We start from the raw sequence: 23,288 nt of genomic DNA on the forward strand, positions 1-23,288 counted from the left end.
TTTGTCATTATTTGCAGCTTCATATTGGTTTTTTTTTAAATGAAAAAAAACACACACAATCCCACATTTTTAATTTATAACATTTTATTTATAAACATACAGTTTGCTATAAACGCTGTTGCATTTAAACATCAAATGAATCTATATTTTGGATATAGTGTTCAGGTGAATATTACAATAAATATACAGAACGGAGGTGAAGAGGCTCCACCCCCCCCCCCCCCCCAACCATCCGGTGAAGAAGATCTCCAGATTTATTCATCAACTAAATGATAAAAGAAAAAGAAAAAAGAAGAGAAACAAACAACCGGAACAGAAGCTCAGAGACACTGAAGATCAGAGAGATGAAGCTTGGCTACAGGAGGAAGAAGAGGAGGAGGAGGAGGCTGCTGCTTTGCTTTCAGGCAAATCATTTGGTTTTAGGCTTCTATGAAACGTGCATTTTATTTATTTTTAAACATCCGCAGTAAACCAGCGAGCTCCCCGACGACCGGCCGGCGGCTCAGAGCTTCACCTGTGATCCGACGTCCAGTTTGTGTGTGATTTATTTTAGAAATGATCAAAATGACCTCAATTAATATCAGACCGAAGTTTATTTATCCCTCGAGAATAAAACATTCAGAATGTAATCAATGTTTCCCCTGCAGCATCAATCTTCACACGTGTTGCTAGGCAGAATAGGAAATGAAGGGCGTCATTTATGTTCTTGACGTCTGCAGTTTAAGGGTTCAAATTTGGCCAAATCCCTTAAAATAAAAAAATCTAAATAAACAATAAATCTCCCCCCCCCCCCCCACACACACACAGCGGGTGTGTGTCGCTCTTCTTAAGGCACTTTGACGTCCTGAAAACCAGCCGCGACCCAAGAGCCCAAAAAGAGCTCCAGCTGAAGATGAAACCACGTCCACAAAGTGTTTTATAGACGTTGTATCTCCTTCTTTAAAGTGACTCTCACTGCACTTTATAAATGTATTTTAATGCCTGAATCTTTGTTTTAACCTTAAATTAAAGATTCACGCACGTATTCGTACGTCGGTCTAATCGGAGCTGCCGGACCACAAGAAACTCTGGAAGGATGAACGCGAGGATTCAGTCACTGTCGTATATTCTGCTTTTACATGATGTGGAATTTAATGTATAGAAAATAGATCGGCTTCAAATTGACCCGAACGCCTCAACGCCGCGCGTTCCTCACTCCGGCGTCGAGGATTGTCTTTTATTTTCAACGGACCAATCGGATTCCAGATGTCACTCGGGACAGAAACACAAAGAATATTTAGATGTTTTAGTTCGAATCCTCATCGGTGACTCGACTCGCAGATGATGGGTTTAAAAGAGGAAGAGGAGGAGGGCGGTTCTTCTTCTTCTTCTCGTCTTCTCCCGCGTCACAACGTGGTCGGCTGTCCGGCCGCTTGGAGAGGAGAAAGAGAAAAGAGGCGGAAAAGGAGAGACGCAGTTTAGATGTAAAGAGAGAAAACGTGTGTCGTGAACTTCGGGAGTCTCAGGTTTCGTTTCGCGGCCGTGAGGTCGAGTGAAGGTCGACTCGAGAGGGACGGAAAGTTACAAAGTTACCGCCTCGGGGTTTTAATGTGAGAGTACGCTCGCCCTCTGAGCCGCAGAGAGAGAGAGAGAGGCTGCAGTAGAGAACTCTGGAGGGAGAGAGAGCCGTGGAGGTAGAGAGAGCTTCACTCGCCTCAGTGAAACACTCAGTGAAAATATAGAAAGATGGCCGACATCGACAAACAATGAGGAACGACAGCTTCACTCTCTTTATGATATTAAAGCTGTTTAACTCTCTTTATTATATTAAAGCTGTTTAACTCTATTATATTAAAGCTGTTTAACGCTCTTCATGATATTAAAGCTGTTTAACTCTATTATATTAAAGCGGTTTAACTATTATATTAAAGCGTTTAACTCTATTATATTAAAGAGGTTTAACTCTATTATATTAAAGAGGTTTAACTATTATATTAAAGCGTTTAACTCTATTATATTAAAGCGGTTTAACTATTATATTAAAGCGTTTAACTCTATTATATTAAAGCGGTTTAACTCTTATATTAAAGCGGTTTAACTCTCTTATATTAAAGCGGTTTAACTCTTTTATATTAAAGCGGTTTAACTCTTTTATATTAAAGCGGTTTAACTCTTTTATATTAAAGCGGTTTAACTCTTTTATATTAAAGCGGTTTAACTCTTTATTATATTAAAGCGGTTTAACGCTCTTTATGATATTAAAGCGGTTTAACTCTATTATATTAAAGCGGTTTAACTCTATTATATTAAAGCTGTTTAACTCTATTATATTAAAGCGGTTTAACTCTATTATATTAAAGCGGTTTAACTCTATTATATTAAAGCTGTTTAACTCTCTTTATTATTTTAAAGCTGTTTAACTCTATTATATTAAAGCTGTTTAACTCGCTTTATTATATTAAAGCGGTTTAACTCTTTATTATATTAAAGCGGTTTAACTCTTTATTATATTAAAGCGGTTTAACTCTATTATATCAAGAGAACAATTAAACTTTGTGTTTGTGAGCTTTAGGAGCAGGAGAGTTATCTTTCATCTTCTGGTGTTTTTTGATTGTTCAGAACGGTGGTTGTTATAGAAACAAGAAAAGAGAGAGAGATAGACACAGGGAGAGAGAGAGTGAGTGAGAGGGGAGAAAGCGAGACACAGAGGGAATAAGAGAGATAGAAATTGAGAGAGAGACAGAGACACAGAGAGAAACAGAGGGGCAAGAGAGAGGAGAGAAACAAAGACAGAGACCGAGAGAGGGGAGAGAGAGAGGGGAGAGACAGAGAAGGGAGAGAGAGAGGAGAGAGGGGGAAAGAGAGAGAGAGACAGAGAGGGGAAAGAGAGAGGAGAGAAACAAAGACAGAGAGCGAGATGGAGAGATAGAGAGCGAGAGAGGGGAGAGAGCGAGGAGAGAGGGAGACAGAGAGGGGGAGAGAGAGAGAGACAGAGAAGGAGAGAGAGAGATGGGAGAGAGACAGAGAGGGAGAGAGACAGAGAGGGGAGAGAGACAGAGGGGGGAGAGAGAGAGGGGGAGAGAGAAAGGGGAGAGAGCGACAGAGAGGGAGAGAGAGACAGAGAGGGAGAGAGAGACAGAGAGGGAGAGACAGAGAGAGAGAGAGACAGAGAGGGGGAGAGAGAGACAGAGAGGGGGAGAGAGAGACAGAGAGGGGGAGAGAGACAGAGAGGGGGAGAGAGAGAGGAGAGGGGGAGAGAGGGGAGAGAGAGACAGAGACAGAAAGACAAAGAACAAGCGATAGAGAGAGAGAGAGAGAGAGAGAGTGAGAGAGAGAGAGAGGGGAGGGACTTACAGCGGGAGCTGATGTAGCACTGGTGGCAGTTGAGGAGTCCGTTTCTGATGCGGACGTCGGTCCCCGTGGTCGTGTCTCCTAACCGTCCCTTACACACACCGCACTGCGGACACACGGCACCCATCAGCCACCCGGTCATCGCTAACATACATTAGATATATATATATATATTATATATCGACAAAACAAAGAGCGTAAGCAGCTCTCTGCTGGGTCGTATATTCGAGGTTTAACTCCTCGTTCAGACACTGAGTACAAATTCATTGTCAGGGGACTATTTTCAGCGGTGGATGAATACAGTCGGACCCTCGTGAGCATCTCGGGCGGCCGGCATGAAACGTAAACATGGCCGCCGGTGGACCACCGGTATGTTTTAGCAGTTTGGTACAGAGGTAGACGCTAACACACGGAGACGAGTCAACGAGTCAAAACAACAACAACAGGACGTCACCGACCATGAAGCAGTGGATGTGGAAGTACAGACTGAGGGTCTCGATGATCATGGCCGCCCCCTTCCCCAGAGCCTGGCCACAGCTGGAACACAGCTTCTTCCCACTGACCGACCTACATGGGGGGGGGACAGAAAACCCTGTGATGCTACAAAGAAAAATATAAAAATAAATATATATATAAAATGAAATATAAATATATGAATAAATATTATATATATAAATATTTTTTTCAAATATAAATATAAAAGAATATAAAATAAAATATAAATAAATATTATATATATATATTTTTCAAATAGAAAAATATATAAATAAATATATAGCCAGAAAACCCTGTGATACTACAAAGAAACTGGAAAATAAAAAATAAGAGTATAAAATAAATATTAATATATATAATATAAAACAAATATTTATAAAAATATATATAAATAAAATATAATTATATATATATTTAAAAAGAAAATATATATATTGCTCTTTCTGCTATCTTGTCTGACGCTTGTTGTTTTTGCTGCTTTTGTTTGAGTTTCTATTGATTAGTGTCGAGTGTTCTCTCCTCCACGTGTCTTCTTGTGCCTTTCTGTCCTCTAGTTTCCATCCATTTGGAATTCAAAAGATGTCTTATTGACCCGAGTCGGCAGGAGAGCCGACTCGTTCATGTTATCGTTTACAAAAGGAACCAACCGTTAAAAACAAAGACAGACAATCTCCCTGCGTTGCATTTCATTCAGATTGCATCGGAGGGTCCTTGCTGCAGGGCTACAGAGCCGGGTGGAGGGATGTGAGGCAGCGAAGCAGACGATGACAGTGCAGAAATGAAGCGCCCCCCACCCCACCCTCCATGTGGGCTGTTTGTGATGCAGTACCTGTTGGGTGCTGGAGGCGGCGTGTCTGGGGATGGAGGACATGCAGCGGGGGGTTTGGATGAGCTGCGGCACACGTTACTATCAATGGGACGACCGCTCCTGGAAATGGACAGCAACGTGCAGCGTGATGATGACGCACGGCGGCGGCGTCTCATTGGCTGCCGGGCGGACGCAAACCACGACCACATCGGAGCAACGCACTCTTTAAAATGAGGGCTTGTGCGTTTCTGACTCAAGATGAATGTTGAAAACACTTTAGTTACGTGGAGGAAGACCAGAGGGGCGAATACAGGTGCACTACGCCACCTGCTGGTGGAACAGGTGAACTGAAGCTGGTCACACGGATGCATTCGCAGCCGGAATGAAACGAGAATTTGGTTTGAAAATGAGCAAAAATCTGTCGTGGTTCAAAACTAAATCAATAACACGACAAAGTAAAACGGAAGTCGTGTAAAAGAAATCTTCGGAAATTAATGAACTGAACCGTCTTCAGAAAACATGTCGGACATTCTGCAGGATTTAAGCGGTGTGAACTCATAGGAGACGAATCACACACACACACACACACACACACACACACACACACACACACACACACACACACACACACACACACACACACACACACACACACACACACACACACACACACACACACACACACACACACACACACACACACACACACACACACACACACACACACACTTCCTGTCTCCCGCGGGCCGTCCGCGTTTGTTGCCGTCCGCCGTCGTCTCTTCCCGTCTCTTCGCCGGCGTCGAGGTTTGGGCCGATGACGTCGCCGCCGGTCTTTGGCCGTTCTGCAGACTATGACCGGGACTTTCCGCCCGACGGCTGCCCGGACTCACCGAGCTGAGGGCGGGAAAACAAACAATCTACAATCTTATTTGTTTTTTTTATTTGATAGGCCTGAACCCAGTGAACGCTACAGTGTGATGTCGTGAGACAACGATACAGTAGATACAGGGTTCTTACACATTTTGACCAATGGATTTCCATGACTTTTCCAGGACTTTAAACCAAATGTCCATGACCAAACTGAAATCTCGGTATAAACATGAATTTTTTTGAAAATTGTGCGTATTGAGAGCGGACGCCGGCTTATATTTTGAACGTCTTTCTTAAAAAAAACTTATTAATTATTTCGAACTCGGCGTAAATGAACATGTGATCATAACACATTTCCATGACTTTTCCAAAACGTTTATGATTTAAGTTTTTTCCAGGACTGGAAATGACCATTTGAAAATTCCATGACTTTTCCAGGTTTTCCATGACCGTACGAACCCTGTAGATATCACACCCTGTATCCGCATATGAACTGAAACTAAAACTTGACGACTGAGTCGTCGACTCCATCGTCTTCGACTTCTCATGAGATCGTAAATAAAACTCGATGCCGCTCACCTCCGGACGGTCTTCATGCTGTCGTCGGCGGTGCTGATGTCGCTGGTCCGGTCGTTTTCTCGGCGTTTCCATTCGACGCTCTCCGTCTGTGCGCCGTCCGACCACAAGAAAAGGGTTAGCCCCGACGGCCAATCGCAACACTCCGCATGCCTCTAACAAACTGTCCGGACGGTCGGCCGCTCACCGACTGCAGCTCCTGCTTGCGCTCCCAGTCGGCCAGCGAGCGGACGATGGCGTCGCGGGGCTCCGAGGCGGAGGAGGCCTCTCCTCGGCTGGGCGAGGGCAGGGCGGAGGAGCGCGGGGTCAGCGGCGCCACCGTGTCCTCCAGTATCCTACGCTCCTGTTGTCATGGAGACAGGGTTCAGACACACGGTGACCGGTGGGTGTCCGCGACTTTAAAACCAAATGCCCGCGACCAAAAATCTGGTGAAATCTCATCGTACACATGAAAAAGTGATAACATTTTGTATTTAAACTAACAATAAAAAACAGTATATAACCTTAAATGACAATTGAATAAGAGACAATAGTTTAGATTAAAAACATGAAGATTTATGTCTTCTTAGTGATGGTGCGTTCACTTGCAGCACGAAAAATGTGCGAGTATGAAAGGCTTATAGTTTCATCGTCTTTCTTTTAAATACATATACATTATTTTAAACTCAGAGTAAATGGTCATGAATATGAAAAAAAAATTCCAGACTTTTCCAAAACTTGTGTGATTAAATTTTTTCGAGGACTTTTCCAGGCCTGGAAATAACCGTTTTAAAATGTCATGACTTCTCCAGGTTTTCCGTGAGCGTACGAACCCTGGGGAGAAGCTGGATGAGGTTTAGAGAAACCCTTAAATACCATAATGGGGTTAAGATTATCGTTGTAACGCACTTTTCTTTTTTTTAAATCTAAAAATACACACATTAGAAACATTTCGCGTAAAAACACATCACGCACCTCCTCGTGGTACTTCCTCTCCTCCTCCGCCACCTCCCTCTGCGCTCTCTCCCACTCCTCCTTCAGCTTCTCCTGCTCGCGCCGGTACTTTTCCTGTCACCATGGCAACAGACGCATGACACACAGCACACAGAGCCTCGAAGACGGAGACGAAAACCGTCTGCAGGTGGATATTTTTGGCAGGATAACAAAGAGATAATGCGAGGACGTATATATATATACATATAATATCTATATTATATATATATAAATATATATATAAATAAATATATAAATCTAATTATATATAAATATATATGTATATAGCCATATCAATATATATATAAATATAATTATAAATAAATATATATATAGCTATATAAATATATATATGTATATAGCTATAGAAATATATACATATTTATATAGCTATATATAAATATCTATATCAGGCATCAGGAGGCTTAAAAAGAAGGCCTTTAGTCTGATACATTTATCTTTTTAGGGCATTCTGCTTAATTTAAACCAAGAAGGAAAGAGGAAACCTGTACATCCTGCTGGAAGAATTGGTAATACTTATATAGACTTGTATAAAACGCCCTCAGTATGTATTTTAAAAGGAAGCCTGGACTTGGGGACATGAATAAAAGCAAAGGCAGTTTTCTTCTCCTCCCTTATGCTAAAACACGAGCGCAGATCTTATATTTCCTTGTAAGGAATCAAAGAGAACAAAAAGAGACCAGCAGCAGGCACAATAGGCATAAGTAGAGCATGCAGAGGTTCCTTCACAACTACTATGATTGAAGCTGTCGTGACATTTTCCATTCATGTTCAGATTATTCCCGAAAACATCTCCAGACTGGTTTTTCCAACCCTTTTCAGATTTGTCTAGGAACCTCAAATTTAAAAGATAAAAGGATTTAGAGGAGAACAAAATGATAAAAAAAGCAAGATAAGCAGGACGGACACACGACGGGGAAGTGAACCAGCACATTGAGGCACCAGACAGACATTCATCCTTCTCAGAGCGTCTCGTCTCAAACAGTCAAGCTGGAAAGACGAGAAATCGCCTCCTCTTTCCCGTCGGGATGCGTTTCTAAAAGATGACACCGAGTACAGTATGTCATGGATACCAATGAGTCCTTTGCACGTTTAAAAAAAAGATGTGGACCTGAGATGGACCTCTGATTGGTTGAGGAGAGAGAGGGTGATCTGGGCAGCAGCAACAGCAGCAGCCTGTGTGTGTGTGCATGAGATGGAGGCAGTGAGCAGACCTGGAGGTTCTTCCGCTGCACAACGCTGCCCTCTAGTGGTCGACGTGAACAGGCTCAATATAAAAAACTAAAACATGGAGGCAAGCTTTGCGAGGAGCAATGGAAATGCGGTTAATCCATCCGATCCGCCACGGAGCGGCTTCTTGTGCCGCTGCGTGATTCACCGTGTGGTTAACGGTAAAGGACGGCTCTAACCATTTGGTTTACAACGGGGCTGAAGTAGTTGAAACAAGGTTTGGCGGAGCTGATCGGTCAACTAGAAACCTGTGAACACCTGCAGAGCTGGCAACTTTTCAAAAAACCTGAGATTTTGTCGGGGGTGACCAAAATGTTGCCGCGCACGCAGCCACACACGTTGGTGGCTCAAATATCAGGAAATTTGAATTAATTTGGCGTTGTACCCATGTTGTACCCTGCATTCTGGCCTGGCAAAGGTCTTTTATGAGGCATCTTTGCTACCTTAAAGAATTAAAATGTTTTTTAATAACTACTCTCATTTACAAAAACATGCCTAATTCTATTGCACAAATGTCCTGTCTTTATGTTAAATTCTTTATAATACATCTAACTTGTTCAAAGTGCTGTTTTGAAAATTGTTGAGAGGGTCCTTTTCCTAGGCCTGTAAATAAAGTGATAAATGCTATGTGGGCAGCCTTAATAAACAATGCGATGATGTTTTGAGCTTGCAGTATAGAGCGTATTCACGTGACGTCAGAATCTCAATCGCGCCATCTTGGGGTCCCACTTATTAAATGTCAGAAGAAGTTGACCTGGCTATCGTGTCCGCTGTTTGATTATGCGAGAGCCCAGCGACCTCATGTCCTTCTGCATTACCAAAGAAAGATTTCAGCGGTTGGAATTGAATATTTGCAACGCTTTTTTACCTGATTTTACTCGCTCAACACTTTGTGGTTAATTCGCTAGTTACCCCTAGTTACCAGCACATAGCCCGGTCACATTCCTGTCAAACAGTTTTCATTTCCGCTATCGACCATGGGACATTAACAACTATTTCTGCGTTATACTTGTTGTGGAAATACCACAAATGTCGGAACATCAAGCGCCCCGTGTCTGGGTTCATATATGATCCGTAGTCACAGCTCCGCCTCCAGGACGAGTGTCTGATGAAGCCGCTTCCAGCTCCTTCAGGACCAGCAGTGCCTGTTTGGTGGCCGTGCTGAGTGCTGTTCCCATGGAGACAGTGTTTTATTTTACCTTGAAATTAATCACAGAGTAAAGGCAGATATCGCCCGACGGAGTTGCCATGTTCATGGCTTCCTCCCAAATTTCCATCCACAGTTCCTTTTGTGCAAGTGAAACATTGATTTTCGCTCGGCGAAAAAAGCAAAAAGAGATTATTGACGAGAGTCAATGGAAACGTGCCCACAACCCGATGTAGCAACAGAAACACATGAGAACAGTCGTAACGCTCAGACGCCGAGTGAAGCCGAAGTAGATGCATGACAAGTTGAAGTAATAGCCTCTTGTTGAGCTGATAAACCCATATTCTGAATCATTAGTCCCACATCCAACAATGAGGCACAGTACCATAATCACAAGGCACACCGCTTTGAACAGAAATCGTGTCTCTTTCAGGATATAATAGTCATTTCTCAGGGAAGAGCGGCATACAAGCAAGCAAAACAATGCCGTGGTGGGACCCCAAGATGGCCGCCAGAGTTTGTTGTGGTCACGTGAGTGAATACGCTCTATACCAAGAGGTTAACAAGGTGCTCTCCTGCTGCTTGTTATGACAGCTGAGTTTATATCACCACACAAAATCACACGCACAAACACAACCAATTATTTCAAGATTTAAAGTTTAAGAGAGTGAGAACTTAATTGAACCACATGTCATTAACAGGGCTCTTACGTTTTGAAGACAGGCAAGAGTGACATATCTATCCAGGATGCTTTATTTTCATTGGTTGCTGGATTAAATCTTACCCAGATACAACAGATACATTCTTTTCTGATTGGCTATTGTGTAGCCCATTTCTTTTTTTTGATTGGCTGATAAGTGGCTCCTCACAGCAGAACTCCAGGGGAGCACTTGATTCCTCCACGGTGAGGGCAGCGCGGCCAGCTCATGTTGGCGCGCTGCGGCACATTACAACATTAAATAGCCGAGAGTTTTTTCAGCGTGAGAAATACGATGTGTGGCGGGAGTGCGTGACGTAAGACCGAAATGCGTGAGTCTCACGCTCAATGCGTGACACTTGCGAGCCCTGCATTAACACACCGTCGTCTGCTCGTTGTCTGTTTGAAAATCTTCTTCTGTTGCTAACTTCGGGTCTCTTTGGGGTAAATAGGATGTCTATGCAGCGAATAGGTTTATAGATGCGCTCATTAGCCCCCTGAGCTCCGTGAGGAGCTGAACCCCAGACCTCATGCGTCATGCTTTATGACGCGTGTACCTGCAGCATGCGCTCCTGCTCTTGCTGCCACCTTTCCTGACGCTTTCGCTCCTCATCCGGGTGCCAAGACCAGCTGTCAGTCCGCCTGGCCTGGGGCAACACCGGGACAGACACCTGATGGACCCCAACACAAACACACACACACATACAAAAACACACATCAACAACATGCAGAAACACACACACATGTTCATGCACCCATTTTCACACACTCACATGGAGCCAATGAGAATGATATGGCCCGACACACACACACACACACGTGTTTACACATCCACCAGAGGAAAAGAAGGGAAGGAAGGAGACAGAAATCGTTGGTCTACCACAACAGCACTACTCCAATGCTAGCCAAAGGATTCCTACTAAGGAGAGAGCAGACAGAGAGAGAGAAAGAGAGAGAGATGAGCTCAACGGAAGCATCCTCATCTGGCATGAACAGCTTAGTGTGTGTGTGTGTGGCGGCTCGGCAGTTTGACACAAACACCCGATCTCAGGAAACTGATGAAAGGATTTGGTTTGTATGTAGTTTCCAAGTCTTTTAATTCCTACTGTATTTAAATGTGCTTGAAGTTGCTGTCATCGTGGTAGTTTGTTCATTATTTTTGTAAATAGTGACATCGTGGTAGTTTGTTTATTATCTTTGTAAAGAGTGACATTGTGGTAGTTTGTTTATTATCTTTGTAAAGAGTGACATTGTGGTAGTTTGTTTATTATCTTTGTAAATAGTGACATTGTGGTAGTTTGTTTATTATCTTTGTAAATAGTGACATTGTGGTAGTTTGTTAATTATCTTTGTAAATAGTGACATTGTGGTAGTTTGTTTATTATCTTTGGAAATAGTGACATTGTGGTAGTTTGTTTATTATCTTTGTAAAGAGTGATTGTGGTAGTTTGTTCATTATCTTTGTAAATAGTGACATTGTGGTAGTTTGTTTATTATCTTTGTAAATAGTGACATCGTGGTAGTTTGTTTATTATCTTTGTAAATAGTGACGTTGTGGTAGTTTGTTCATTATCTTTGTAAATCGTGACATTGTGGTAGTTTGTTTATTATCTTTGTAAATAGTGACATCGAGGTAGTTTGTTTATTATCTTTGTAAATAGTGACGTTGTGGTAGTTTGTTTATTACCTTTGGAAATAGTGACAGTGTGGTAGTTTGTTTATTATCTTTGTAAAGAGTGACATTGTGGTAGTTTGTTAATTATCTTTGTAAATAGTGACATTGTGGTAGTTTGTTTATTATCTTTGTAAAGAGTGACATTGTGGTAGTTTGTTCATTATCTTTGTAAATAGTGACGTTGTGGTAGTTTGTTTATTATCTTTGTGCATTTAGTGACATCGTGTCACAGCTACACAACCTCCAAGCAACTGACGGTTCTGTACGCCGCAACTTCTCGGGGGTGGTACTACTCTTCATTCCTGTACGCGTTTGCAAAATCAATTAAAAAAAAGATTTAAAAAAACACACATGACCGTTCAAAAGTTCACGGTCATTCAGAAAATTTGGTGTTTTCACTTTTATTTATCAAATTAATTTCAAAATTAATAGAAAATATAGTCAAGACGTTGACAAGGTTAGAAATAATGATTTTTATTTTAAATATTAATGTTGTTCTTCAAACTTGTGGCTCAAAGGAAGGCCAGCTTTATAGCTTCTCTCACCAGAATAACTGTTCTCAGCTGCGCTCACATAAAAAGGGTTTTCAAGGGTTTTCTACCTCTCCGCTAGTCGTCTAAGGCGATAACACAATGTACCATTAGAACACTGGAGATGGGCCTCTACACACCTCTGTAGAGACTTCATTAACAACCTAGAATAGTAATTAACCACATTAACGGTTAATGTATAGAGTGTTTTTGTGATTAATTTAATGTTATCTTCATTAAACAGTGCTTTTCTTTGAACGGTAATGTAAATATATATATATATCTATACAGTGGGTACGGAAAGTATTCAGACCCCTTTAAAGGGTCTGAATTCTTATGACCATGTTATATTTTCAGTTTTTCTTTTTTTATAAATTTGCAAAAATGTCTACATTTGTTTTTCTCGGTGAAGATGGGGTGCTGAGTGAACCTTCATGAGAAATAAAATTAACTTTTTTGATTTTAGCAAATGGCTGCAATGAAAGAAAGTGAATATTTTAAAGGGGTCTGAATACTTTCCTGTTCTCACTGTATAATAAATAAAGCATACAAAAAAAAATGATGATGAAAGGTGAAGATGCCGGCATTCGTATTCATATGTTTCTTGGTTGAGGTTATGTTTCGATTGAGATGAAAGTCTTTGGCTGAATAGTTTCCCCTCATCCTCACCTGTGGATGACGTGTTCAGCGTGTCTCTGTGTGTTCATGCAGCGAGTTAAACTACACCCCCGTACCCCGGGAGGGAAGCCACATGAGAAGCGGTAAAACGGGGTTTATTGTGTTGTCGGATGAGTTTTTTTTGTACTCACGTTTCCACGACAATCCTTCTCCATCTCTTCTGTGGAGGAAACGTGACGGAGGACAGACGTTAAAAATACAATTCATAACAAACATTTTGGACACGTCATGTGACTAAATGCCTTTTGATGGGAGACATTTTGTGTTGGTTTGCCAGCTTAAAGCAATGAAGACGCCGATGAAGGAAAACCAAGAGAGAGAGCGAGAGAGAGAAAGAGATTAAGAGCTCTTATCTTGCTGTTGTTTTGACGTGTAGAGCTAGAAATATAATGTTCTCTGAGGAGTGATTCAGACAGAGGTTAAAGATGCTCCTTTTAAACCCATTTCTATTCTGCTCCTCTGTTCTTTGTATGTGCGTCTGCTCATCTCTCTCACTTAGTTTACACACAACTGACGAATATGTCAAGGAATATATATATATATAAATAATATATATATATATATATATTTATATAGATAAATATATATATTTATAAATATAAAAATATATATATTTATATAAATATATGTAGTTATAAATATAAAAATATATATTTATAAATATATATTTCTAAATGTATATATTTATAAATATATATTTCTAAATATAAATATATATATCTTGGAATCATTTACAGACCAGAGATCAAACTATTTAGGATGAATATTGATCGATCGGAGCACCTTTCGTTGAGGTAGAAGTAATGCTGTGGCTTTTTTGTGAAGCACAATGAGGCGAACATAAAACTGATCATTCATAAAGTTGATCGAGGTTCCTAAAACATTCCAACGTGATGATACCAGTATGACTCAAAGTAAAGAACACTAACGATGGACACTCAAAACACGTTCACAACGGAGCGAGAGCGCGACACTGATCATCCACAGCGTTCTGGAGATGAGAGACAAACAAGAGATGGTACTGAGGGGCTGTTGTAAAGCCCGTGGGAAGAAAAAAACCCCGACAGGGAAACCCTGTGCGTTCAGCAGCCGGGGGACATGAGCTCCACGGATGAATGAAGGGCTTTACCTGGCAGAACGAAGAACTCCCAGCGTAAATTAGGGTTGCTGGTTGCCAGCGGAGACCTGACACTGTTTGCAATTTCTATAGCGAAATGAAAAAAATATGCGGGTGGAAGGAAAGGAGGGAAGGAAGCGATAAGGGAGAGACCAGGAGTTGGTATGGACAACAGAGAATTGGAGAAATCAAATTGGGGAATACTTTTACGGTTTTGCTGCTCATGTGACACTGTAAATCGATTACAATTAAAACTGAGGAGGCAATTCAGATTTAGTAAAAAGTCCACCACTAGATTAAAAAGAACAATAAAGGCAGAAAAAACAACAACAATGCTGTATATAAATATATATTATTTATATATATATATATAAAAATACTAATAATAATAAAATAATATGTAATGTAAATAGAATATAAATACTAAAAAATATAAAAATACTATATATAATGTATATATATATATGTATTAATTATATAATATAACAGTATCTGGGAAGTTAATATTAAACTTATTTTGTGCTCGTTTTAGTTTGATCTCAGGTCTCAGTAGCTTGTTTATCCGTCTACATCAAGAAAATTGAATAGAATTCTCCATACCGAAGCAAGTGTCATATTAAGCAGATTGATAATAATCACACAGAAGTGAACACCCCTTTAACTCTCATCTAAACATTTTGCAGTACAACGAAACAGAAAGAGAGTCAGGGCCGAAAGGCAAAAGGGGAAACAAGCCAGCAGGGAGGAGGATATGCTAATCAAACTAGAAACCAAGGGGATGTATGGAAAAGAAGCTGCTGGCTCAGTATTCGGATGTGAAGCGTTCACCGACCTGCTGTCGTGTCCCTCGGTGGGTGATATTCAAATGACCCTGGAGCGGCCAAGCTCGGTAAATTCTCTCTCCTCTGAGACAAGTCCCGGGGACTGGGAACACTCGCCTGCAGGGAGATTCAAAGCTTATCCGTTGGATGTCGGGGGCTCTTTTACGGTTATATTAGTTTTGGGAGCAAACTCACCTGCAAAGTTGCAAGCTGACTTTCCCGCGTGTCAACTCCTGACTGGACGACGTTGGCGTGTTTGTCTTCTGAAACACAAACACAGTTTAAATACTTTATGTTGAACTTTCCTTTCACAGTTTTTCCTCAAAGATCATTTTTTTTGTGTCTTCGATAAATATACATATATATATATATTAGGGCTGTGAAACGATTACACATTTTAATCAAATTAATCACAGGTTTCTGTGGATTAATCATGATTAATCACATGTTACCGATATTCTCGGTATATTTTTGTGAGAACATAACGATTTATGACAAAAGACGGATATATACATTTATACACAGGGGTGCACATAACTTGCTCACCAGTGTGCGCGCATCGCGGCTGAGCGGGGGATGCAAGTGACTTTTTTTCGTCCCAATGTGCACGCACACGCCGGCATCGGAGCTCTGCGGCGTGCGAGACGGAGATCGGAGGAGTGTTAACGCGACACGTAGAGACAAAATGACATGCTGCTGTAGAGACGACCAACAACAGACGTATTGGAAGCTCATTCTGCGCATGCGTTAAAAAAATAAACAAATTAATCCTGTAATTTAATCATAACGCGTTAACGCATTATTTTTCACAGCACTAATATATATATATATGTCTATATATACGTGTATATATATGTCTATATATACACGTATATATATATCTATATATATACACGTATATATATGTCTATATATATACAAGTATATATTTATACATATATACATACACTACCGTTCAAAAGTTTGGGATCACCCAGACAATTTCGTGTTTTCCATGAAAACTCACACTTTTATTTATCAAATGAGTTGCAAAATGTATAGAAAATATAGTCAAGACATTGACAAGGTTAGAAATAATGATTTGTATTTGAAGTATTATTTTTTTTCTTCAAACTTTGCTTTCGTCAAAGAATGCTCCTTTTGCAGCAATTACAGCATCGCAGACCTTTGGCATTCTAGCTGTTAATTTGTTGAGGTAATGTCACCCCACGCTTCCTGAAGCACCTCCACAAGTTGGATTGGCTTGATGGGCACTTCTTGCGGACCATACGGTCAAGCTGCTCCCACAACAGCTCAATGGGGTTGAGATCTGGTGACTGTGCTGGCCACTCCATTACAGACAGCAAGCTGCCTGCTTCTTCCCTCAATAGTTCTTGCACAATGTGGAGGTGTGCTTTGGGTCATTGTCCTGTTGGAGGAGGACATTGGCTCCAATCAAGCGCTGCCCACAGGGTATGGCATGGCGTTGCAAAATGGAGTGATAGCCTTCCTTATTTAAAATCCCTTTTACCTGGTACAAATCTCCCACTTTACCAGCACCAAAGCAGCCCCAGACCATCACATGACCTCCACCATGCTTGACAGATGGTGTCAGGCACTCTTCCAGCATCTTTTCACCTGTTCTGCATCTCACAAATGTTCTTCTGTGTGATCCAAACACCTCAAACTTGGATTCATCTGTCCAGAACACCTTTTTCCAATCTTCCTCTGGCCAATGCCTGTGTTCTTTTGCCCATACCAATCTTTTCTTTTTATTGGCCAGTCTCAGATATGGCTTTTTCTTTGCCACTCTGCCTAGAAGGCCAGCATCCCGGAGTCGCCTCTTCACTGTCGACGTTGACACTGGCGTTTTGCGGGTACCATTTAAAGAAGCTGCCAGTTGAGGACCTGTGAGGCGTCTATTTCTCAAACTAGAGACTCTAATGTACTTGTCTTCTTGCTGAGTTGTGCACCGGGGCCTCCCACTTCTCTTTCTGCTCTGGTTAGAGCACGTTTGTGCTGGTCTCTGAAGGGAGTAGTACACACCGCTGTAGGAAATTTTCAGTTTCTTTGCAATTTCTCGCATGGAATAGCCTTCATTTCTAAGAACAAGAATAGACTGGCGAGTTTCACATGAAAGTTCTTTTTTTCTGGCCATTTTGAGAGTCTTATCGAACCCACAAATGTGATGCTCCAGATAATCAACTAGCTCAAAGGAAGGCCAGTTTTATAGCTTCTCTCATCAGCAAAACAGTTTTCAGCTGTGCTAACATAATTGCACAAGGGTTTTCTAATCATCCATTAGTCTTCTAAGGCGATTAGCAAACACAATGTACCATTAGAACACTGGAGTGATAGTTGATGGAAATGGGCCTCTATACACCTATGGAGATATTTCGTTAGAAACCAGACGTTTCCACCTAGAATAGTCATTTACCACATTAACAATGTATAGTGTGTATTTCTGATTGATTTAATGTTATCTTCATTGAAAAAAACAATGCTTTTCTTTGAAAAATAAGGACATTTCGAAGTGATCCCAAACTTTTGAACGGTAGTGTATATAGACAAATATATATATATATAGACATATATATAGACATATATGTATATAAATATATATTAGGGCTGGGCAACGATTACAATTTTTAATCGCGATTAATCGCATGATTTCCCTGATTAATCGCATTTGTATATGCAAAATCCAATAATTAATTCAAAAGTAGTGTTTTGCGCACTTCTATTTGAAATGTTCTGCCATATGAATGAAAGTGCCATAACATTTGTTGTCCCTGTTAGAGTGAGACACCAGAAAACACTTTCAGTGCAGTTTGTCAATTCCTAGAACGTGACACTTATTTTAAATGTACTGCCATATAAACTAAAGTGCCATAAAATCTGTCAGGACATTGTCAAACGCAGTTCTGCAGAGACACTGTGAAAGAGCGCTGGAGACTGAGCGAAGCAGGGGACATGATCAGAAGGCAGTCGTCTCGCAGCAGCGATCATATTTCGTGCACTATCTGTGCTCAGTATGGTGACTTTATTTGACACATTCCACTGCTGTGCAACTCCAGTAAAGTGTCCCGCGCACGTTTCAGCAGAATGTCTCTCCTCTGTTTTCATCAGTCAGGGCATGTCAATGCAGCGCCCACTTCTCATCAATATAATGCTCAGTAACTCCGAGGTCATTGTGGTTACCGAGTGATGTCCAGTAGGGTGACCAGATTTGAGTTTGTGAAAAAGAGGGTTAGGGTGGGGGGGGGGGAGGGGTGCTGATTATTAAACATCTCTCTTGTTCTGCCTGTCTTGTGATATACATGCCTAAAAGGTGCCTAATATTTCTAGACTGAAATAATATCAGCATTATAATTACTATAACTATGAGGATTTTTTAGTTGCCTATTTTGTGGAGCCCCCTCAGGACTTGGTGCCCTACGCACAGCGCGTAGTGCATTATGGGAGCGGCGGCGCTCTTAGGAGTTTATAGCACAAACAACAATGAACTCGTGGAGGCGGCAAGGTGCTCCGTGTTGCCAGATTGGAGATGGTGAAGTATCGTACCAAAGGCTCAAAATGGTTGTATTTGGAGGATAATTTTCGTGTATCTGGCAACCCTGAGATCAGTCGACCAATGACTGTTCTCTATACTGTCAGAGCTCACGTAAGGTGGAACGTAAGGGAGATACCATTTCCAAAACTTGTAAGGGGTAAATCCTAGTTCATGAAAACCCAGAGAAACACAAATATCCGACGAAGCAAAATCCCGGACGTTTTTGGAATCCCTGCCGGACGCATTTTTTAGGTCTCAAAAGCAGGTCATGTCCGGGGAAAACCGGACGTCTGGTCCCCCGATGTCCAGTCGTCCCCAGTGAGAGCAACAGCACGTTGTGAAGCTGTCGCTTTTGCAGTCCTCTCCTTTTCATACAACTCGTGTATTCTCCGTGTGATGTGTGTCTCGAGGGCGTCTCATACCTGCCGTCATTTGTTGAGATTCTCCATGTTTGTTAAACCGCGAATGACTTTCTTTTCCGGTTCCGCAGCAATCAGTAGCAGACTTTTACAAAATAAAAGCCTGTGAGCAACACATTTTTACAATAATAAAATAAATAATAAAACCTGCGTTAACGCGCGATAAAATAATTGTCGGCGTTAATTAATTGATGCGTTAACGCAAGATTAACGCGTTAACATGCCCAGCCCTAATATCTATATATATATGTTCTAGGTCAAATTCTAAAAATCCATGATCTGGATGACACAAGTCTAAGATCCACCACTCGGGGTCAGTAGAGCAACCTGCGGCCCAGACCTGCAGGAGGCGCGTGGCGTGCCGCTGCAGCGTTGGACTTCTCCTCCTCTGGAGCAGCTGCCGAGTGGCTTCCAGCCTCCACGAAGCTTTCTTCTGGCTTCTGCAGCTCCTTGAAGCATCACAGGAGGTTTCAAAGATGAATAATAATACAATCAAGAGGCATATGTAGTGCGTGAGGAAAGCATTTGATTCTAGTCTTGAAGAAACTTGCCAAAAGCCTGTACAATGCATGTATAGACACATATCTAACAGTTATTTTAACAACTAATTAGTAAAGGTAATCGTCCTGACCGATGGGAGCGAGGTGGGCCGGCTGGGTGCTGTTGAATGATGGATGACTCTTTCTTCCTGCACGTCTTTAGGAGCTGGTTCCGAGCCACTTGGCGCCTCCTCGGCCTTCGTTGACCCCGCGGGGGCGTCTTGACCTCTGGTCGAGGGGGGTGGGCTGCGTGTCGGGGAGGCTGCTGCTGCCGACGGAGCGCCCGCAGCACTGTTGCTGGTTTTGGAAGGAGACGCCAGGAAACGAGGAGGAGATTCCCTTCCTCGACTCTCAGGCGTGGTGGGAACGTCGACACTCCCGATGTCGCCGTTGACTCGGAACAAACCATCCGCCTGAATGGGACGACAACACGTTTAATATTGGCTTTATATATGTAAATATATCTATATATATATATATAAAAATACATATTTATATATAAATATATTATGTATATATATTATATTTAAATATACATAAATAATATATATATTATGTATATATATTACATTTATATATACATTATATATGTATATATAAAGCATAAAAAAAGATAAATTTATATAAGAAATATAATATTTATATATAAATATATTATGTATATTATATATATAATATAAATATTTATATATAATATATATGTATAAATATAATATATATACATATATATATTTTTTAATGTATATAAAGCATAAAAAGGGTCAAAAGAAATGTACATTTAATTCTGATTAATTACAATATGACGAGATTCAAATATTCTTTTTCAATAGATCTTTATGACAAACTTTGGCTTGAATTTCCGCCGCAGTAATGCAGCTCTCGCTCAAAATATTCTCAGTTGTGCAGAAACTGAATTTGCGACACACAAAGAAGTGAAGACGAACCCCAAATGAACCCACAAACCCGGCGCCCTCGCATGTTGTCGTGGCCGGCCTCTCATCTCTGTCCGTTATTAGCTATTCATCCGGCTCACGGCACCACGACGGACTCTGTCACAAAGAGGCTCCAATGTGTGTGAGGCGCTCCGAACGAGCGGTAACTGAAGACACAGTGGTGGAGCTGGGTGAATGCAGGCTCTCAGTCTGCCCCCCCCCCTCATCCCTCTCCGGCCTGTGTGGGCCCTCTTTGTCCGCCCGGAGCCCACTTCACATCGAGAGGGCCCTACTTGTCAACTTCTTAAGTCAATAGGGAACAGAGGGCTCCATTCAACGCCGGGCTCCGCTCAGACTCCCGACAAGACATTCCAGAAAAATCGCCGCGCTCCGTTCGGTCTGGTAATACCCCCCCCGACCCCCCCCCCCCCCAAAAAAACATAAAGATCTAATTTAGAATATTCCCGTTTGGAAATGAAAAAACAAAAGGAAATGGATCCCGTTGAGTGCTGTGGAGCTAAATTGGAGCATGACGTGCTTCTCTCTGGGAGGAGGGAGCCTCGTGTTCTCCTAGCCGTCTCATCACCGTGGCGGTTCTGTGGCATCCGGAGGGGAGTTCACCCTCCAGCCTGTGAGCCAACACTGGGAGGTAACCAAGTGGTCAAGACTAGTTACACTAACTGGGTCTCAATCATCACGAGTAAGGAACCGAAGTGGAGGTAACACTGGGCGAGACGCCTAACAAGGCCACAACCCACATGGCGTTAGGAGGCTGTGATGCCTATATATATATACATATATATATATAAATTGTATATATATATTATAATAATATATATATATTATAATATATATATTATATAATAAATATTATATAATATATATCCATTATCCATCCATACTGCTTATCCTCATTAGGGTCACTGGAGCTGATCCCATAATATATATATATATAATATCAAATATACAGGACTGTCTCAGAAAATTAGAATATTGTGATGAAGTTCTTTATTTTCTGTAATGCAATTAAAAAAACAAAAACGTCATGCATTCTGGATTCATTACAAATCAACTGAAATATTGCAAGCCTTTTATTCTGATTTATTGCTGATTATGGTTTACAGCTTAAGAAAACTCAAATATCCTATCTCTAAATATTAGAATATCATGAAAAAGTATACTAGTAGGGTATTAAACAAATCACTTGAATTGTCTAATTAACTCGAAACACCTGCAAGGGTTTCCTGAGCCTTGACAAACACTCAGCTGTTAGAAATCTTTTTTTTTTACTTGGTCTGAGGAAATATTAAAATTTTATGAGATAGGATTTTAGAGTTTTCTTAAGCTGTAAGCCATAATCAGCAATATTAAAAGAATAAAAGGCTTGCAATATTTCAGTTGATTTGTAATGAATCCAGAATGCATGACATTTTTGTTTTTTTAATTGCATTACAGAAAATAAAGAACTTTATCACAATATTCTAATTTTCTGAGACAGTCCTGTATATATATAATATATATAGCATAACAAGGGTTCTAAGAAATATACATTTAATTCTGATCCCTTTTGTCCTGATTAATTACAATATGATCAGTTGAACATTTTGCTGATGGGTAAAATAATCTCTTTCAATAGATGTCGTTGCTATTCCGTTTAATTCCAAACAATGTGGATTATTTCTTTCATCAAAACATGAGAGCATGCGAGTACATTTGGTTGTGTATGCCAAAGTGCCTCTGAGCCTCACCTTGCAGGTCCGTGGTTCACCCGCCGAGGGCCGGGGCTGGAAGCAAAGCCCCGGTCTGGGCGCCAGGGTCCGGCTGGACGGCGGCTCGGACGAGCGAGAGCGAACCTGAGGCCGCTGGTGCGGCACTTCTGTGGGGAGCTCCTCGATACGCGCCTCCAGCGTGGACGTGAACTTCGGAGGCGGGGCGGACTGCTGCCGCAGGTACCTCAAGGGCCCGTTGGGGTCCACGTCGAAGGGGTCCGGGGTCGCGGGGGAGGGGGACACGGAGAGGGGGAAGGGAGAGCGGGCCAAGGAGGGGTCGTCGGACACGCTGCGGTCCAGGAGCTTCGGCAGCTGGAGGCGGTCCAGGACCGTCTCGCTGATGGAGAAGCGCTGGGCGTAGTGCTGCAGGATGAGCTCCGCCTCCTCGTGGCTCCCGGCTCTCCGGTACGCGTCTCGCAGGTCGTACTCGCGGCGCTCCCTGATGAAGAGAGGAGGAGGTAGCGGAGGGAATCAGCAGTGTGAAATGTAAAGTAACTGATATGACCCGGTTTGATTTACATTTAATAAATGTGAACTAGATTTGATCCCATCTGACATCTATTTCTTCTACTTCACTGCCCTTCCTGTTTGATGTGTTCCTCTATTGGAGACCTACTTAAATTAGCTGTCGCTGTCACCTTTCTGCGCTCACTAAGAGGAATTAGAGCGAAGATTAACGCCTCTTCTCCAAGAAATACCTCGTGTCCCATCATACGAGTTGTGTTTTGCGCTAATCAAACACCCCGTGTGAGCATTCCACCTACTTTTCCTCCACGATCTCTCTGTAGGTCTTGATGCTTCTCCTCCTGTGGGAGGTGCAAGGGCCTCCACCCATCAGCTGCTCCATCAGCTTCCTCTCCTCCTCCTTTTTGATCAGGTCCTGGGAGATACTCCTCCTCCGATTTTTCCACCGGGCCAGGTCCTGACACACACATGAAGACCGATGGGGAGAGTTTCGGTTCCAAGTTGTGAGACCTGAAGCACTGCTGTGGAGTTGTTTAACTGGGTCACAGCAAAACACACATTTTCTTTGGCCTGCAGACATTAAAATCATTGCATATCATTTTTAAAACTCCTGACACAATAATATAATATATATATATTTATTATATATGTGTTATATATTATAT

The 23,288-nt window shown here is 41.7% G+C and overlaps 1 protein-coding gene across 12 annotated transcripts in view; it reads right to left on the reverse strand.

Annotated features, from left to right (window-relative positions):
• Positions 1 to 23,288, reverse strand: part of LOC130210188 (LIM and calponin homology domains-containing protein 1-like) — a 101,728-nt gene that overhangs the window by 1,913 nt on the left and 76,527 nt on the right. For 6 of the 12 annotated variants that reach the window (XM_056440208.1, XM_056440202.1, XM_056440199.1 and 3 more), the window contains 18 exons: positions 22,923 to 23,080; positions 22,138 to 22,597; positions 19,550 to 19,870; positions 19,259 to 19,367; positions 15,514 to 15,597; positions 15,163 to 15,230; positions 14,979 to 15,084; positions 14,159 to 14,233; positions 13,161 to 13,189; positions 10,704 to 10,817; positions 7,034 to 7,126; positions 6,267 to 6,422; positions 6,083 to 6,168; positions 5,363 to 5,527; positions 4,655 to 4,753; positions 3,789 to 3,897; positions 3,334 to 3,436; positions 55 to 1,411 (listed from right to left, as the gene is read on the reverse strand). In XM_056440208.1, coding sequence (XP_056296183.1) covers positions 1,386 to 1,411; positions 3,334 to 3,436; positions 3,789 to 3,897; positions 4,655 to 4,753; positions 5,363 to 5,527; positions 6,083 to 6,168; positions 6,267 to 6,422; positions 7,034 to 7,126; positions 10,704 to 10,817; positions 13,161 to 13,189; positions 14,159 to 14,233; positions 14,979 to 15,084; positions 15,163 to 15,230; positions 15,514 to 15,597; positions 19,259 to 19,367; positions 19,550 to 19,870; positions 22,138 to 22,597; positions 22,923 to 23,080 — 2,361 coding nt within the window. In that variant the 3' untranslated portion in view covers positions 55 to 1,385. Of the gene's footprint in view, positions 1 to 54; positions 1,412 to 3,333; positions 3,437 to 3,788; positions 3,898 to 4,654; positions 4,754 to 5,362; positions 5,528 to 6,082; positions 6,169 to 6,266; positions 6,423 to 7,033; positions 7,127 to 10,703; positions 10,818 to 13,160; positions 13,190 to 14,158; positions 14,234 to 14,978; positions 15,085 to 15,162; positions 15,231 to 15,513; positions 15,598 to 19,258; positions 19,368 to 19,549; positions 19,871 to 22,137; positions 22,598 to 22,922; positions 23,081 to 23,288 lie in introns of those variants that run through there. The other 6 variants (XM_056440201.1, XM_056440204.1, XM_056440203.1 and 3 more) reach the window with 6 other exon arrangements.

Source organism: Pseudoliparis swirei, chromosome 19, assembly GCF_029220125.1.
Source record: "Pseudoliparis swirei isolate HS2019 ecotype Mariana Trench chromosome 19, NWPU_hadal_v1, whole genome shotgun sequence".
NCBI lineage: Eukaryota > Metazoa > Chordata > Actinopteri > Perciformes > Liparidae > Pseudoliparis > Pseudoliparis swirei.